General features: G+C 37.5%; 1 protein-coding gene across 8 annotated transcripts in view; it reads right to left on the reverse strand.

Annotated features, from left to right (window-relative positions):
- Positions 1-222: 222 nt before the first annotated feature.
- The window catches only part of ATP7 (copper-transporting ATPase 1), a 121,936-nt gene continuing 101,686 nt past the window's right edge, over positions 223-20,472 (reverse strand). For 6 of the 8 annotated variants that reach the window (XM_053778844.2, XM_053778845.2, XM_053778841.2 and 3 more), the window contains 3 exons: positions 9,910-10,023; positions 4,032-4,251; positions 223-3,746 (listed from right to left, as the gene is read on the reverse strand). In XM_053778844.2, coding sequence (XP_053634819.1) covers positions 4,056-4,251; positions 9,910-10,023 — 310 coding nt within the window. In that variant the 3' untranslated portion in view covers positions 223-3,746; positions 4,032-4,055. The remainder of the gene's footprint in view (positions 3,747-4,031; positions 4,252-9,909; positions 10,024-20,472) is intronic. The other 2 variants (XM_053778849.2, XM_053778850.2) reach the window with 2 other exon arrangements.

Raw genomic sequence — 20,472 nt, forward strand, 5'->3', positions numbered from 1 at the left:
TTTTCTCCCACCGGTAATTCAGGCATTCATCGTATATTGGTGAACCTGGGTGCTTCTTTTGACATAAAATACAAAGCTAATATCTTTTCTTTTAGGAACACTATGTGCAGGAGGGCCCTGCTTATTTGGCACCCTCTCTTCAGGGTTCCACATTTTTGTTGGTTTACAAGTGAGCCATTGTTCATTATATTCAGTGCCTTTTCTGCCATTTTTGCACAACAGGTGCATAAGGAAAGGGCAACCAGTGCCATATATTTAAGGTAAGTATTGTATGTACTGTGTATTTCTTTTAGTTTTGTATCTTTCTTGATGCCTAGTTGTAATGAGCACTTAATATATGACAGTGTAAAAATGTTATCAGACATTTTAGATGCATTCGACATTGAAAAAACCACTTTTCCACTTGCTGCAATTTTCACTTATTGCTGGGGTCAGGAACCTAACAGCCATAAAAACAGGGCCCTCTTGTATATGTACTTACTTATACGTGATTCCAGGGGTAAGTCCCAGGTCCTGGCCCTTCCTTTCAACTTGTATGTAAAGTAAATGTGTGTGTATAAAATGTGTGCTAGAAGTGACCTGATTAAATAGTATTAATGGATGTTTTGTTGGAGTGTGAGGAGGGTAGAGGCAGAATCTATAAATAGCTTAAAGGTTCTTATAGCCAGAAGAATGAACCTAGTAGTGACTAGTGAATTATTATTATTATAATCAAAAAGAAGCACTAAGCCACAAGGGCTATACAGCTGTGACTAGTGAAGAGGTGGGGCAAAGCTGTGACTCAACCCCTGCAACCACATATAGGTGAGTACACACACACACTCTACCCCTCAAGGGAGGTTCCTTATGCTGATGAAGGACTCTTGATCTAAATTGGAACTGTGCTCTAATTCCTTGAATCAAGTCTGAATGCCTTCCATTTCGTAAGGTGCTGTATAACCCCCTACGGATTTAGTGATCGCTCATGAATGCAGTAATAATATATAGAGTAGATGTCACCTATTGCTAGTGTGCTTTACAGTGTTTCTTGAGAATGATTAATGCACTGCAAAAATGTTCTGACCTGTTTCTTTTCAATGTGATAATTTTGCATAGTTTTACTGGAGTATGTTTAATTTCTGTCTCATAAACATGCAAGATTTCAGGTACATCTTGCTACTTCTACTTACACTTAGGTCACACTACACATGCATGTACAAGCATGTACACACCCCTCTGGGGTGTGGAATAGAGTTCTTCCTCCATGAGCTATGCGTGTCGTGGGAGGTGACTAAAATGCAGGGAGCAAGGGGCTAGTAACCCCTTCTCCTGTATACATTACTAAAGTTAAGAGAAACTTTTGTTTTTCTTTTTGGGCCACCCTGCCTCGGTGGGATACGGCCAATTTGTTGAAAGATGTTTAATTTGTCCTACAGTACTTAAAAATCTATATATATGTAGAGAACTCTGCTTGTCAGGAACATTGGTTTCTACTGTACAGTTAACCAATAGAAAATGGCTGATTTTACTTACCTTAAAAACTACTGAAAATAAGATAAATTATTTATTACAATGTAATTTAGTCCTATCATGTAGTAATATTTTTTCTGCTGTCAGTATGCAAAAACTGTTTTTGCATACCCTGATATTTCCTGATGCAGTATCCAGTGCATTGTGCTTAGGTAGTTCCTATTGTAATTATTGAAAATGTGGTCCATGATTTGTTTTCTTCCCAAATTAACAACCTTGTTATTTTATTTACAGTGGAACCTCATTTTTTGGCCGCTTTGTTTATTGGCCAATTCGTATTTAGGCTGGTTTTTCGGCAGAAATTTTGCTCCTTTTTCGGCCACTGCCTCATATATCAGCCGTATTAGACACGTCAGCCCAGGATGCTGTGCACAGGTGAGTCAGTCTCCCTTTGTCTGTCAGCAAGTTAGCACATATGTACTCCAAGCATTCACCCAAACATTTCCTTAAAATCCATTGTTTTTGGTGTTTTTTTATTAAGTGCAACTGTGAAATAGTAAGTCACCATGGGATGTATGGCAAAAACAAATCAACAATCACTTCTATCCTGGCAAAGAAAGAACAACTCAAGGAAGCTGATGTGGCTTGTTTATTAAGTGCAACTGTGAAATAAGCCATGGGCAGGGAGTGTAGCAGGCATGCAGGGAGTATAGCAGGCATGCAGGGAGTGTAGCATGGATTCAGGGAGTGTAGCATGGATTCAGGGAGTGTAGCAGGCAGGCAAGGAGTGTAGCATGGAGGGCGTGTAGCAGGAATGCAGGGAGTGTAGCAAGCAAACATGCAGGAAGTGTAGCAGGGAAACAGGGAGTGTAGCAGGGAAACAGGGAGTGTAGCAAGGAAACAGGGAGTGTGGAAGGGAGGCAGGGAGTGTAGCAGGCAGGGAGGGATGTACCCCCAGAGAGGGCATTGATACCTTAAGTCCTTATGAAGGGGGATTCCTCTTCTAAACAATAATCAGTCCTCCCTCTCTCCATAAGCCAACAAGTCTTCAATAAAGGTATGTAATACTGATTTAAATGTTTATTTCTTTATTTTATTTAATTCTCCTTGCTTTGTGTATGTAAAACTATAATTAATCTTTAAAAAATGTATTTTTTTGTGAATATTTTTGGGTGTCTGGAATGGATTTAATTGTTTTTTTTTTTTAACAAGTCGGCCGTCTCCCACCGAATTTAGGCCGACCTTCTGAAACAGATTACGGTTGAAAAACGAAGTTCCACTGTACTGACATTTAAAACCAGTTTTTAGGCAGACCTGGCATATGAGGTGAAAATTTTAAGCTGACACCTGCATGCTATCCAAAACATAAAACATTTCAGTACATACATAATGTACCAAAATTTTCTAGGTATTTTTTTTTTTTTTACAGGATTCTTCAATGGTACAAATTTGGAATTAATAAGGTTCACATGGAATGTAAGATTTATCAGCACCTGGTAATTTTTCAGTCAAGGCCTGATTAATTAAAGAAAGAATTGTCAGCATTAAGATTTCCCTCATTGTATGTGACTTCTCTATTAAGCAATGTCCTATTTCTATTGATAATTAATTTTGTACACCATGTATAGTACAGTTGCAATCAGTATAAATTGCAAAGCATATCAAAGACACTTGTTATTCACCATTAAATGTTTAAGGAGTTTAGTGCAGCTGCCATGATCTGGAACACACCTACAGCATAAAGTGAAGGACATCTGTATTTCAGTACATACAGTACTGAAAACCAAAATTCCTGAGGTAAATTTTCCTTAGAAATATTTGTGCAAAAATAATTTCTAGTTAAAGAAATTATACCTTGACCCAATGACCCTTGTTCATACACGACTGACACCAAAGACACAGGTGAATGCAGTGAATACAATTATAAAATACATTCATATACTGTACAGAGTAAATAGAATTTTAACTTACGGTATAAGATGACAATAATAGTGTCTATACTTTAAAGCTCATTACAAAAACAGTTACTTTAATAACAAATGATATTTTCTTAACAGGATTAAATTTTTAAAGGACTAAATAATAATCCTGTTGACTAAGTGATGAAACAAATATAATGACAAAAAACTCTTCCAAAATTATAATATAAATTAATTTACAATAAAATAGTAGAACAAGTCTGGTAAGAGGTGTAAAACTATCATGGGGAAATAAACTTGAGCTCCAGGTCCAAGTCATCATCTGTTGGAACTGCAATGTGGCCCTGCCTCCCTGGTCTTCGCAGAGATCCAAATATCCTGGAATACATAAGTGAGTTTTTAATGGCCGGCAGTGCTTATAAACCTTTATTGTGTAAAAGTGTAAATAGCCATTAGAAAAGAAAATTAATAGTTACTGTAAATTATTTTGCATTAGGATGATTAAAAGGCTTCTTATTAATTGTAAAAAGCAAAATATAAACATGATTAGAGCATTCTGAAGCGAGTTCAAAATCTATCATACTTGTGCAAAAAGATATTAGTTGCAGTGCAAAGAAGCATGCAAGGATAGTGCATCATGAAAAAGGAAGCGCATGCACTTACAAGAGTGCAAGTGGTAGAAGATCATTAAAGCTGCACCACTAGAGACTCTGATGGCACTATTGTGGGTCTGTCATTACCATCATCATCACCACCACCACCACCACCAATAGCATGCTCAAACATTCCCCCTACTTCTCCTTCAGATACATTCACTCTAGGTAAGAGCTCTTCCATCTCATCACTCTCACCGCCTAACTCCACACCTGTTATAGCGTTGAACCTGTAATGGTGCCATGTTTACTACAAATATTTTTCTGATAGTTAAAGTCAACCATATACAGTATCTGAAATTTGTCAGAGCCTGTTTAGTCAACAAATATTACTGAGTGGGTATGATACAAATGATACAAAATTCGACAGTGGTAAATCTAACATGGATGCAAAACATAATGGAGAATGGAAACGAGCTGTATATTTCTGTCTCAATCAGAGACTATTAATCATCTGAACTGGGTTACTGGATGAGGCCAAAATAAACAGACCCTCTCCACTTTGCCTTTTATTTTCCATCAATGTGGGATTTACCATTTCACTGATCAGTGTTTATGATATATCACGACAGAGTATGACCAATGAATGTCACTGCCTATTTCATCAACAACTACTGTTGAATGGATATAATAAATGACGCAAGGTATGATAATTCTAGATTAATCATAAATCATGAAACATTCTTGGACACTGTTATCTAATACACGGATTAAACATTTATATTACACTCACATAAGTTCTTTAATTTATACCAGGGCACAATGACAATAATATAAAGTTCAACATTTATAGATCAAATTTTTCTGTCATAACTCATTCTCCCTTGTTACATTAAAAACTATTCTGATCATAAAGAAAAAAAAAATTGAAAAAAAAAAAATAAATAAATAAATAATTATAAAAGCACATAAATATTAAAAAAACTTGGAAACCTGAGCAGTGAGCATGAATGTGTTATAATCACTATTTAGTTGTACAAAGTGGCATGGACAGAAATGTGGGTCAGCCAAATAGCTGAAATCTTTCCTAGCAAAGTAATTTAAAATATTTGCTTTCATTAAAATGGAAATGACTAAATTTTGGGAAAAGAAAACAATAATATACAAGGCCATGACTACATATTATACATTGATATAGAATGTATGATGATATTTTCCCTACATATCAATAGAAGTGTACCCATTTCCATTAAGACACACAGGAGTGGAATTCATTTCCAATGGTGGTGTGCATTTCCATTAACCCTTAAACGGTCCAAACGTATATATACGTTCACATGCGTAGCGCCCCAAACGTATATATACGTTTTCTTTGTCATTCATTCAACATTGCCACGATAAGCCTGAGTCACCTAGACATGAGAGAATGGGTGTGCGCCATATTAAAATAATTGGGGACGCCTGGGTACCATATGCTCTTTTTTCCTATTAAAAAAAAAGCAATTTTTTTTTCTCAAAAAATTTGGGGCGCTACGCAAGTGAACGTATACATATATACGTTTGGACCGTTTAGGGGTTAAGGAGTGCCAGAGCAGAATTTACTGCCATCAGTAGCAAGCATTTTCACTAAGGAGTACCAGGGTAGGCAGCCATGGCAGGTGTGAGGGTGATGAAGTATAAACAAACTGGCCTCCCACATGGGTCAGTATATCTGGATGCATACTGTATGATTTTACCTCAGTGCACATTGCTCAGTTTTTCCTTCTTTTCATTTCCCCATCTTATCTCCGGATATTTATATAACATGCTTCCAAATGATGTGCAGTGAAAGTGATGTGGTGGAGCAACAAAGAAGATTAAGACTGAAACTATGCCTCTTAGGAAACAGACTGGAGGTAACTGAGATGCTGAAAGGATGCATGCATCATGGAGACATCACAAGTGTTTGGTGTCAGCGAAGCAATGATTTAGTCAAATTGAGACAATGAGACAATGATGATGGCTTGTGCAATAAATAATCCTCAGTGAGACTGAAAAGAATGAGGAATAAGTCCAAAACCACTCTTTCCACTCACTTCAACTGTTAAACATCCTGAACTCAAAAGTAACAAATAATGCACGAAATTTATGTAACATTTTTCAGCTAATGTACTTTCTTTCATCTGTCTGAACCTCACTAGAGTTCAGGTATTTCACAGAGCGTTAACATCAACAAAGTCAGATAAGAAAAACTATTATTTCTTAAGAAGGGATGGGGATATTTGCAGTTTGGAGGGGCATCTGAACTGTAGTATCGGCATGCCTCTGGCAAGAGTGATGGTGAAAGTGATTTTTATTTTCAGGTCACTCTACCTGGGTGAGTGATGGATGGTATGTTTAAAAAACAAAAATGTAAAAGAAGGAAATTAAAAGTGAACATAGGAAAGAGCAAGGTGATGAGGGTAACAAAAAGTTTAGGTAATGAGAGACTGGATATCAGATTGGAAGGAGGGAGTATGAAGGAAGTGAATTTTTTTTTTTCAACAAGTCAGCCATCTCCCACTGAGGCAGGGTGACCCAAAAAGAAAGAAAATCCTTAAAAACAAAATACTTTCATCATCATTCAACACTTTCACCTCACTCATACATAATCACTGTCATTGCAGAGGCGCTCAGATATGAGTTTAGAAATCCCTCCAAACTGTTAATATCCCAGACCCCTCCTTTATAGTGCAGGCATTGTACTACCCATTTCCAGGACTCAAGTCCGGCTAAATCTATAATAAACAGAGGAAGAGGAAGTGAATGTGTTCAGATATTTGGGAGTGGACTTGTTGGCAGATGGGTCAAGGAATGACTAAATGAACCAAAGAACACGAGGGTTAAAAGGGTGGGTGGTGCATTTAAGACATCTGTGGAGATAAAGAATGATATCAAGGGAGGCAAAAGGGACAATGTATCAGATTACAGTGATACCAACACTCTTATTTGGGTGTGAAGCATGGATTGTGAATGTTGCAGCAAGGAGGAGGCTGAAGACAGTGGAGATGTCATGTCTGAGGGCAATGTGTTGGGAAATATTAAGCAGAATTCATAGTTTGGAGATTAGAATGAGGTGCACAGTTACTAACAGTATTATCCAGAGGACTGAGGAGTTGTCGAGGCAGTCTGGGCACTTAGAGAGGATGGAGCAAAATAGGATGATATGGAGGGTATATAAATTAGTACTGGAGGGAAGACGAGGAAGGGGTCGCCCAAGGAAAGGTTGGAGAAAGGGAGTAAAGAGGTTTTGTATGGACATCCAGCAGGCATGTGTGAGCACACTGGATACGAGTGGAGGCAAGTGGTTTTTAGGACAGTGTGCTGCTAGTGTGAGAGCAGGGTAACATTTATGAAGGGATTCAGGGAAACCAGTCAGCCAGATTTGAGTCCAGGAAGTGGGAAGTACAGTGCCTGCACTTTGAAGAAAGGGTGGGGGATATTTGTAGTTTGGAGGGGCAAATGAATTGTAGAACCAGTGAACCTCAGGCAAGGCAGTGATGAAACGAGTAAAGGTGAAAGTCTTTCTCCTTTTTCAGCTCACCCTGCCTTAGTGGGAGATAGCAGGTGTGTTAAGAAAAAAAAAAGTTCTATTTTTCCCATATACAGTGCTAGTCAAGGCATTATGCCAGGTGAGCGCCCCGGCATAATGCCATGATGAAAATCAAAGGCCTACCATACAGGGGGTCTTTTATCGTTAGTGCATTATGCCAGGTAGCGGCCGTTTGCATGACATCTCGACCTGCCGCCACATTCCACAGTGACTCCTCTGCTCATGTGGCTGCCATGATGAGAGGAAGTGTTGCACTTTTGTCTCTCATCTGCCCCATCTTTCGTCCAGTGTTCCCTTTGGTTTTGGGGCTATACATGTTTGATTATGGGTAAAAGGAACTCTTTAGCACCTGACACCATAGCTCAAATCATAGGGCTTCACAAAGCTGGGTACCAGATGAAAGAAATAATGGAGAATGTTGGTATGTGTGAGCGTTCAGTGAGGAACTGGGTGCAGCATTTCAAGGCTGGTGGCAGTGTCGAGTTACCGTCTGCCAAACCTCGGCCTGGCCCCTCGAAGAAATCTGTTCATACCTTAACTGTGTTAAAGAAGCAATTAGAGAGTACACCTAAGATAACTGCTAGAGAATTGAAAGAAAAGAACCCACATCTTCTCTCAGAGGTGTCTGAAAGAACTGGGCTACAGTAGTCACCACCAGGTTAAGAAACCGATCCTCTCCAAGCCACAGAAGAAACGTAAGCTTGATTATGCAAAGAAATATCTTCACTGGAATCTTCAACAGTGATCTGAAGTACTTTGGAGTGATGAAGCAACCTTCACCGTCACCTGTAACCATGAGGGACGTGTACCGGCCCAGAGGTAGTGACCCGCCAGACCCATGCTACACCTGTGGAACCACTAAATACCCAGACTCGCTGGTGGTTTGGGGGTGCTTCAGTGATCAGAGTGTTGGTGAAATTGTGCTTCCCAAAAACCAGTATATGAACCAGTATAATTACCTGGAGTTATTGTGTGACAATTTACCTGAGGTGTTTGAGAAGTGTGAGGGCTATGGTTTTTATGTAGGACGGTGCACTGTGTCATACCGCCAAATCTGTAGTTCAGTGGCTTAAGGACTGTGAAGTGAGGTTCTTTAATGACTGGCCAGGCAATTCCCCAGACCTAAACCCTACTGAGAACCTCTGGTCAATAGTGAAACGAAGTTTACTGGGCAAGGATATCAACTGCATCCCGTGGCTGGAGGCTGCTCTACATGAGGCATGGAATAATATACCTCCCCAAACCCTCAAGAATTTGTGAGTCTTCCTACATGGCTGAGAGACGTGATTAAGCATAAAGGATGCAGCACCAAGTATTAAAACCTCAGTAAGTGTGAAAATATATATATTATAATCTTTCATGGTATGTGTTTGTGTTTTGGTACATGTGTGGGGGAGGGGCAGCATAATGCCATGATTAGCACTGTATTCTTCAGCCCATAAGTTGCAGAAATCATTAATAATGGAGTTTTCAGGAATGTAACCTGTACAGATTATGATCGTCCACAGTATAATTTGTATTGTACAATTCTGCTTAATAAAACGGATACTAAAATTAAAGCATAAGAAATAAATATGAATAAACTATACCATGGGTGGGGTTAGAACTTGCGGGTTCTAACCCCCACCCGTGGAATGCTTTGTTTGCAAACATGTCATTACAATTTCGTGAGTCATATAGAATTGAATACTTGATGACATCTGCTGACTGATGAAACATGACAAGAAAATATAACTCCCACTATGTAACTACATTATCATATAGAATAGGTTAAAAGGACACTGCTAATGTGTCCAATTCTGATAAGAAAGAAAAAAAAATTCCATTACCAGCAAGTGTGTGCCTTCTGAAGAAAAAGCATGCTATAAAATTCTTCTGTATATAAAGTACTGTATACTGTATTTAGTTGTAACTTTACATTACTACTAAAATGTGCTCTTTTTACCCTAGTACAAACTTCCTTTTTTTTTTTTCCTAGGATAAGTTCATTAACAGCTTGTATAAAAATGATGAAGAAAGTCATAAAGGTAAGATGCCAAGGATGGACAAGAAATAAGTGATGTAATACCTGGAACATAAGGGAAACAAACTTATGCTTGACACGTGCATGCTCACTGCCCGGATTTTATTTATACTTTTATTTCTATTCTTAAAATTTATCCATACACCCTTATCTCGAGCATGAGAAAAATCATTGATGACAAGGATAATATATTCAGATAAAAACACAAAAATGACAAAATCCATTATATACAGTAATATTTATATTAATACTTCAATTAATCAAATGATCTGTTAATCACAAATGCAACAAACTTAATCTCATGTGGCATATGCTCACTTTTGTAAGCAAAACAGTGTAATATGTGTTAGGTACCTGGCTTTCAGGGTCTGAGTATAGCTGCATGAACACTTTCCACCATATCTCATGCCTGCACACTGGCATTCTGCTCTCCTTGACAAGTAAAGGCCCTGAAGATTTTTTCTGACTCTGAAGAGGCAAGAACACTCCAATATCACTAGTTGCGGTTACTGAATACATTACTCGATACTTCGTAGGTATGAACCATATAAAAGACGTTGTCAATATATACAAGCAAACCGAACACCCGAACTATAGCAAAAAATGCCTTAAAACAATACAATATGAAGAAACCTGAAAGTATAGCAGACACTTGCCAATGGATTGAGAAACCCCACATATACAGAGCAATACTGTGGAAAAAAAAAAAAAGAGACCATATTTTGACCTCTGTCCACTGATGAAGATCTCCAATGGAGATTGAAATATACAGTCTCTTTTCTTATATAATGCATATTTTTTTTTTTTTTTTTTTTTTTTTTTTTTAAAAAAGTCGGCCGTCTCCCACCGAGGCAGGGTGACCCAAAAAAGAAAGAAAATCCCCAAAAAGAAAATACTTTCATCATCATTCAACACTTTCACCACACTCGCACATTATCACTGTTTTTGCAGAGGTGCTCAGAATACAACAGTCTAGAAGCATAAACATATAAAGATACACAACATATCCCTCCAAACTGCCAATATCCCAAACCCCTCCTTTAAAGTGCAGGCATTGTACTTCCCATTTCCAGGACTCAAGTCCGACTATATGAAAATAACCGGTTTCCCTGAATCCCTTCACTAAATATTACCCTGCTCACACTCCAACAGATCGTCAGGTCCCAAGTACCATTCGTCTCCATTCACTCCTATCTAACACGCTCACGCACGCTTTCTGGAAGTCCAAGCCCCTTACCCACAAAACCTCCTTTACCCCCTCTCTCCAACCCTTTCGAGGACGACCCCTACCCCGCCTTCCTTCCCCTATAGATTTATATGCTTTCCATGTCATTCTACTGTGATCCATTCTCTCTAAATGACCAAACCACCTCAACAACCCCTCTTCTGCCCTCTGACTAATACTTTTATTAACTCCACACCTTCTCCTAATTTCCACACTCCGAATTTTCTGCATAATATTTACACCACACATTGCCCTTAAACAGGACATCTCCGCTGCCTCCAACCGTCTCCTCGCTGCTGCATTTACCACCCAAGCTTCACACCCATATAAGAGTGTTGGTACTACTATATAAGATAGAAACGTTTTTTTTATACCTCAACGCACCACTCACCTTTTTTCCCTCATCAATTCTATGATTAACAGTTGTATTTTTTCATAATTTTAATTGCATAAATACATGAGGTCCCCAACTTACAAACAAATTGCCTTTCTAATTTTTCAACTGACTAATGTTGTTGTACAGAAACCAAAAATTCAAAGGGTGATTTAATTTCACACATCTGTATGGAAGCTCAGCAGTTATAAAATTTCAACTAGTTCATAAATGCCCAATATGTAGGTTTGAATGTTTATAACTAGAGAAACCTGTAGTATTTTAAGACCTGTAGTATTTTAAGACTGTTTAGCAAAGTTCTGATGCTGAGTTGGGCCTCACCATCAGCAACAGTTCATATGAATTGTATACATTTCAGTGAAAATTAGGCAAGTTCAGATGCTGAGTTGGGCCTCACCATCAGCAATAGCTTATATGGACCATATACATTTCAATGAAAATTAAGCAAGTATACTTCTTGGATTCCAATAATTAAAATACTGCCAAAACCAGATGAGTAAAAGACAAAGCTAATACGACAGCTACTGCATCCCCAGGCAAACAGAAGAGGCACTTAAGAGATTTATCTTAGAATCTCCTCACACTTATACATGCTAAACCTACAATTATCTAATAATGAAACAAATCCCACTGAACATCAAGTGTTAATTCACACGAACTACTCAAACCAATTTTTCAAATCTATGCAATGATTTATCAACTTAAAAATAATTTAATACTGTATTTGTATTTACATTTAGTATGCTTTATGTAAAGAGTATAAATAATGTATTGTAGGTTGAACATGACACTCATTAATATTTGGTCAGAAACTGACCATTTCCTAGCAAGGTTTGGTAAAGAGGAAAACCTTCACTTTCACTCTCTGCCTAGCTGCCCATCCAGAGTGGCACAACTATTATGGTTCACTTATGACCAATTTAATTTTTAATATAATGCAGTTTGAAAGCTTCCATTTCCATTTTTATTATCTGTGGCCTCACCGAGAGTAATGACAAGCTCAGTGGACTGGTCATGCAAGTGATTCATCAAAGTAGTGACCAGCTCAGTAGACTGATCAAGCTACTGATTGGTCAAGAGTAATATCCAGCTCATTGGACTGATCAAGCTACTGACTGGTCAGAGTAATATCCAGCTCAGTGGACTGATCAAGCTACTGACTGGTCAGAGTAATATCCAACTCAGTGGACTGATCAAGCTACTGACTGGTCAGTGTAATATCCAGCTTAGTGGACTGGTTATGCTACTGTTTTACCAGTGTAATGACCAAGTTGATGAAGAAAAGAATAAAAGTAATAAGTGGCTCAAACAATTCACAAATAACCCACACTATGGAAGCTTTAACTTATGATGACATTTTGATCTGACTTGGAGCATTGAAAAGTCACACAGAGAAGCAAGAAGAGAAGGGGGTGAGAATATATATGATGCCCTTAACAATCTTGCTCTTTCCATCAAGTGCATGTTCATCACTTGGGAACAGGCTTTTCATTTTGTTTATCACTAGCCAATGCACAGTGGCATGTACATTCACTACTTTTCTTACCATACTCCTGAAGTCAAGAATTGTTCTTGTTTCTCTCTTTCTCCATGCCCTCCGCATTTGACTCAAAAAAAAACTTCTGTTCTCCTGTTCTTTGTCTTCCTCATATTCCTAGTTTCCTAAATCTTAACACTCTCCATCTTTTAGACATCAAACTTACTTTTTGCCAAACTAATACCCTTCATAGTAATCTGGTTAATACCTCTCCCCCTGCCACTGATGCTTCCAGTGTCTGCTCCATTTTATAACCCTCTTGTCCGCTCCAATACTTTGGAGTAACTGGCTGCTCTCTTTCTGACACAAAAGTGTTAGCCTTGCTGACACTAACAATGCTCTTTTCTGTCATGTTAAAGATCAAGGTCATCCTATATATTGGTCCTCTGCCGAAATTGTTCACTCTTCACAGACACCATCTTGTTTCAGAGCATCTCTTATACACAAAATTCTTAACGTGAATCTTGGTCCTGGGTTTGTTTCTGTAAATGCCTCCCTTTCTCATTACATCGTTAAATGCTCTAAACTTCAGAACATTCATGACCTGAACTGATCTTTACCTTCTCTCCTTACCTCTTCACCTTTTCCATATTTTTAACTGCCTTTCCTATCTTCTACTTCAGTGGGTTCTGACCTATGGGGGCTTTTGTCACAAGAGGAATTTCATCTTACCCACATGGGCCAGTAGCTCTTCTGCAGTGTTCTTTAGTTCTCCAGTTCTCAGTCTACCACCACTGTTACTACTACTACTATTTTGTCACTAATGTTACACTCTTGGCCATTTTTTTCATTACTAATCTTACTACTTCTTTCTTGTTTTTTACTCAACTAGTGCAGCACTACTACCACCACCACCACTACTACTCCTTCCTCCCATTCTACCATGCCCATCCCCACCCTTCTTTTGTACGTATTCTGGCCCCCGTCCCTTCTTGTTTCTCTGCATGACTTGTTAATAGTCCAAGTCAAACCAAAATGTCATCATGAGTTTTAGTCACCTAAGCAAAGGTTACTTCTATACAACTCACTGGCTGAACTATTGTTTGATCAGTGTAATAACCAACTCACTGGACTGGTTTAGCTACTATTTGATCAGTGTAATAGCCAACTCACTGGACTGGTTTAGCTACTGTTTGATCAGTGTAATAACCAACTCACTGGACTGGTTTAGCTACTGTTTGATCAGTGTAATAATCATTTCACTTCATAGTATGTACTGTTAATGTGACACAGAAATGCACTTCAAGAACAAAATGGCTTTGGTTCATAATCTGGGAAAAGAAAACATATACAAATGCACAAACATATTCTTTCTCAATTTTTATCAAGTATTGGTGGAATTACAATAAACCCAAGACAGCAAGCTGATAATTTCCAACTTATAGCAAACCCAGATACAGTAATATTTATTATTCTGTGAAATGCATAAAAAAAAAATCAGCCTTCTAAAATATTGAGTTTCAGAAGCTGCCACAACAGAATAACAATGAACAATCAGGCACTATAATGATTACATCTCCCCACACTGCTTTAATAGAAAGAAAAAATCACACACAACATGCACAAAGAAAAAACAGAAGTGCAACAGTAAAACAAAAGCTTAGTGAGTACAGTAAACCTTCTTATAACATGACTAAATACAGTACAATTTTCATGCAATGCAACAAAAAAGACACATGAAAATCTTGATACTATGCACTGTAAATACAAATAAGTACTGCAAAAAATGTAAGTAATAAACTCTAGTTGATTTTTCAATTTGCTTCCTGACAGAAGAGCTGGGGCCATCCTTGCTAACAGAGAGCAAGTCATGTCTACTAATGCTTTCTTTTATTTTTAACACTTTGGTATTCTCCCAAGATAGAGTGACCACCATCACTCATTCAATAACTGTCTTCCCAGAAATGTGCAGACAATGTAATTCAAATGACCCCCTAACTGCAACATCCCTACCTATTTCTCAGAATGCATGAACTGTACTTCTCACCTACAGGATTCAAAAATAACTAACCATTTTTAATGAATCCTTTTATAAACAGTACCTTGCCCTCAATCCAACAGTATGTCAAGCCATAATAACTACTTGACTTCCTCCACTTTGATGTAACATGCTCACATAAGCCTGCCAGATGCTGAAGCCTCTACCATTCAAAACCTCCTTTACTCCTTCTAATCATTCCTAAGACAACCCCTGCCCCTCTTTACTTACATAACAGATTTCTAAACCCACTTGGTCACCATTATTCCTCTATACTGTCTAAATGCACAAACTACCTTAACAATCCATCCTCATCCTTCTGAATTATACCCTTGATAAACCCACTCTGTCTTTAAATTTTTATGCTTTAAATTCTATGTTTGATATTCAAATCAAACATTACTTAATTTATACAAAATATCTGGAGGGAGTGTTAATGTTGCAGTTTTATAACTGTAGTGTAAGTGCACCTCTGGCAAGACAGTGATGGAGAGAATGATGGTGAACGTTTTCCTTTTTGGGGCCACCCTGCCTTGGTGGGAAACGGCCAATGTGTTAAAAAAAAAAAAATCCAGTTAGCCAGACCTGAGTCTTGGAGGTGGGAAGTACAATGCCTGCACTCTAATGGAGGGGTTTGGGATATTTGCTGTTTGAAGGGCCACCTGAACTGTTTTATCTGTGTGCCTCTGGCCAGACAGTGATAGTGTGAATGATGGTGAAAGTGTTTCTTTTTTTTAGGTCATCCTGCCTCAGTGGGAGATGGCCAGCATGTTAAAAAAAAATCTGCATGAAAAGTTAGAAGTGGATATTTACTGTGAATTAATATCAGTCATCCACTAAAGTTCAGTATCATACATTATAGTTACACTGTAATGACACATTCACATGTCTCTTATGATGATGTGTCTACTCTAGCTGTCTCTCTACAACTGCTGAGTAAATTGGTCATTGATAATAGTGAAAAAGTGTTTAAACAATTAAGTTGTTTAGTGGAAGTATATCTCAGCTGTTTAGTGGAAGTATGAATCTTAGTTGTTTAATGGAAGTATGAATCTCAGTTGTTGAGTAGAAGTATGAATCTGAGTTGTTTAGTGGATGTATGGATCTGGAAAGACTGCTGAGGTGCAGTTATGTTACCATCAGCTGATGCCCAAACACATCAGCATATTCTAGAGAATCTCCATACTTCACCAGGTAAGGTAAAGTAGTGTTTATTTAACTGTCTGAAAAGAACATAAGTTAGATGTGTGGGCAAGTCTCATGGCAGCTGCTGCTCTTGTGGTAAAGTATGTAGTGTTGCAGATCCTTACTTTCACCTCTACTAAACACACAATTGGCCTCATGTACACAGATCATACAAAATAAAATTTGAACAGGGATTTCACATATGTAATGACAAGTTAGATAAAGAAAACAGTGATCTCAAAGTATTTCTGGCAGCAAAAGTCAGATTCAGACGTTCTCTCTACTGCTCCTAGACACACCTCCCACACCTTCATTTTACCACAATACTGCTGCAATTTCTTGGTGATAATTTTTTCAAGTATATTCATCTTTAATATACAGTATATTGGTTAGGGTGTGTAGGAGAGGGAGATTACTTCCCAGTAAAAGTAGGCCTTAGACAGGGATGTGTACTGTCACCATGGTTGTTTAACATACATGTTTTTATAGATGAGGTTGCAAAAGAAGTAAATGATAGGGTGTTGGGGAAAGAGGTGGGATTAAATTATGGGGAATCAAATACAAAATGGGAGTTGACACAATTACTTTTTGCTGATAATACTGTGTTTTTTGGGAGTGTGTGTAAAGGAAGAAAGTTAAGTGAACATAGATAAAAATAAGGTGATGAGGGTATCAAACGATTTAGATAAAGAAAAACTGGATATCAAATTGGAAAGATGGAGTATGAAAGCAGTGAATGTGTTCAGATATTTGGGAGTTGACTTGTCAGCAGATAGGTTTATGAAGGACGAGGTTAGCCATACAATTGATGATGGACAAAACGTGATTGGAGAAAAAAGAAACGTTATCCATGGAGGCAAAGAAGGGAATGTGCAAGAGTATAGTGGTACCAACACTCTTATATGGGTGTGAAGCATGGGCTGTAAATGCTACAGCAAGGAGGAGGCTGGACACAGTGGAGATGTTGTATCTAAATGCAACGTGTGGTATAAATATTATGCAGAGAATTCGTAGTGTGGAAATTAGGAGGTGTGGAGTTACTAAATGTATTAGTCAGTGGGCTGAAGATGGGTTGTTGAGGTGGTTTGGTCATTTAGAGAGGTTGGAACAAAGTAGTGTGTCCTGGAGAGCATATAAATCTGTAGTGGAAGGAAGGTGGGGTAGGGGCTGTCCTAGGAAAGGTTGGAGGGAAGGGGTAAAGGAGGTTTTGCAAGTGACTGGCTTGGACTTCTAGCAAGTGTGCACGAGTGTGTTAGATAGGAGTGGAGACAAATGGCTTTTGGGACTTGACGAGCTGTTGGAGTGTGAAGGGAATCAGGGAAACCAGATAGCCGCTTGTCCAACCAGCTATCTGGTTGGACAAGCAGAAATTGCAAAAACAGCCTAGTACAGTATTCACATTCACACTATGAATATGGTTACAAACATAACAAGATATTCTGAAAAGGTTTGTCTATAAAACCATTTATATACATAATGCAAAATTAAAAAAAAAAATGCTTACAAAGAATAAATCTAAACACAGTACTTTTCTCCTTAGAAGATATTATTGTTGCATTGCACAAAATAAACATATAATGCATTCTAGTTTCAAAAAAACACTTTATCATTACACTGCACAAAATAAGCTTATAAAGAATGGATTTTGAATCATACACTACAATAATTTTGGAGAAAATATAATAAAAATTCTGCATAATCATATGCACTATAAAACAACTAATCTAGTTTTTAAGATGTTTTTATGCAGTGTATTTCAAAATTCCTATTAAGCAGAGTAAGTGCAATAAAGCAAGCAAAACACCAAACTATCATCAGTTAATTTATCCCACAGGTATATATATTATATGCAATCACATATACTGCAAATATATTTACATGCAAAATTTAATGCACATTACTTGGCACAGCTGTACATCACTTTTTACAATAAGTGTGATGAGCAGAATTTTCTGAAAGCACTTTAGAACCTAATCATCTCTAATCTTCTAAGTACAGCAATGAATCAACAGTATAGCCCCACATTAACCATATAAAAGTTCTATAGATTGATTTTAATATCAAGAAATTAATGTTTATCTATTATTCAGCCAATAGTTATGAGTTTGTACATGGTTAATGAATCTTCAATACTTAAAAAAAAAAAAAGGTAAAAGATTACAGTTCATTCAGAAAATTATGCAAACTCACACTCTTATAAATAATGAAATGCTTTAATGACTTTTGAAAAAAATAAAAAACACTGTATTACAAGCTGAAAGAAATGTTTGCTTATTGTAACTGCAATTAATAATATTTAAAAATTTTCAACATCAGATCAATGGTAGATTCAAGAACTCATTTCAAGGAAATTATGTTTGTTGGTTTACAGGAATTTCTAGAAAATTATATTTGCTGTTAAGAGGAATATTAAAAAAAAAAAAATAAAAAGCAGAAAGGCTGGTGCACATTTTATATAAACTTAAAAAAGGTTTGAAATTACACAGGTCTCATAACTCAAACTACATTAATAAAATGTCTAATGGATGATAAATAGTTATAAATTACTGTATTAATCAAACAATTTAACTGGTAACATTGAACTGGAAAACAATACATCCTAGATACAGTAAAACTCATGGTATTTGAACCTCTCTAAAAAAAAACTCCTCTTGAATAGAATGAATAAGGAACTCATGAGATACATATAGTGTACCTGATGAAAGACCCAGATGTTATAAAAAAAAAAAAAATATGATACTCATTCTCACAGCACTGTCTCAACTTGGCTTTCTTTGTGAAGAAGTTAATTTTTACTTTCTTCAATCAAATATGAGTCAAAGAGAAAGGCAGTTTAATAAATGACAATATATAATATAATATAATATATTTTCATATAGTCAGACTTGAGTCCTGGAAATGGGAAGTACAATGCCTGCACTTTAAAGGAGAGGTTTGGGATATTGGCAGTTTGGAGGGATATGTTGTGTATCTTTATACGTATATACTTCTAAGCTGTTGTATTCTGAGCACCTCTGCAAAAACAGTGATTATGTGTGAGTGTGGTGAAAGTGTTGAATGATGATGAACGCATTTTCTTTTTGGGGATTTTCTTTCTTTTTTTGGGTCACCCTGCCTCGGTGGGAGACGGCCAGCTTGTTGAAAAAAAAAAAAAAAATGCAGGATAATCAAGGTAGTAGGTTGGTAGACAGCAACCACCCAGGGAGGTACTACTGTCCTGCCAAGTGAATGTGAAATGAAAGCCTGTAATTGTTTTACATGATGGTAGGATTGCTGGTGTCCTTTTTTCTGTCCCATAAACCTGCAAGATTTCAGGTACGTCTTGCTACTTCTACTTACACTTAGGTCACACTACATATACATATACATAAGAACATAAGAAAGAAGAAACACTGCAAGAGGCCTACTGACCCATGCCGAGTAGGTCCATGTACCCCCCCGGATTAGCCAAATGACCCACCCAGTCTGGTTACCTCCACTCAAGGAAGGAGCACGGCATCACACCCAGCAGCACAAGCTAGTCAGGTCCAACTCACACCCACCCACACCCACTCATGTATTTATCTAACCTATTTTTAAAACTAGCATATATATACACACACCCCTCTGGGTTTTCTGCTATTTTCTTTCTAGTTCTTGTTCTTGTTTATTTCCTCTTATCTCCATGGGGATGTGGAACAGAATTCTTCCTCCGTAAGCCATGCGTGTTGTAAGAGGCGACTAAAATGCCGGGAGCAAGGGGCTAGTAACCCCTTCTCCTGTATAAATTACTAAATTTAAAAAGATAAACTTTTGTTTTTCTTTTTGGGCCACCCTGCCTCAGTGGGATGTGGCCGGTTTGTTGAAACAATGAAAGATATGCAGGATAAAAGGTGCAAGTTTCACAGCTAAAGCATGATCTTCAAAACAAGGATTCCATCTTTACTATTCCTACAGCTTTTCAAATACAGTAGGGCCCCACTTATATGGCAGGTTAGGTTCCAGGCTACCGCCGTAAAGCAGAAATCGCCATAAAGTGGAATTCCATTTTTTCCACTTATAAATGCTTATGAATACTAAATAACAAGTTTACACTAACATATATTAAGTTGGCAATAGAACTAGGCATTAAAAAACAATAAAAAAGTAAAATACACATATAGTACACTCACTACTTACCTTAAAATATTTGTAGTCTTAATCTAGGGTGAGATGAGTAGTATTTATTGTAACAAATCAAGTGTGGTATGTATAGTAGCCATCCAGACTACCATACCTACCATACCAGGCCATCCCACCCACACACAATATTCTATGACATTTATTCTAAGGCCGTAACCCACTAAGGAAGGGTGGCCCAAAAAAGAATAACGAAAGTTTCCCTTTTCAAATTTAGTAATTTATATAGGAGAAGGGGTTACTAGCCTTCTGCTCCAGGCATTTTAGTTGCCTCTTACAACACGCATGGCTTATGGAGGAAGAATTCTGTTCCACTTCCTCGTGGAGATAAGAGGAAATAAACAAGTTGTCTCCACGTTGATACAGCAGAATAAATAAAGAGCAACACTCCCATTCTCATGTAACACCATTTTTAGAAGAAATGACACTCTGAGTGAAGG

This window comes from Cherax quadricarinatus, chromosome 32, assembly GCF_038502225.1.
Source record: "Cherax quadricarinatus isolate ZL_2023a chromosome 32, ASM3850222v1, whole genome shotgun sequence".
Lineage (NCBI taxonomy): Eukaryota > Metazoa > Arthropoda > Malacostraca > Decapoda > Parastacidae > Cherax > Cherax quadricarinatus.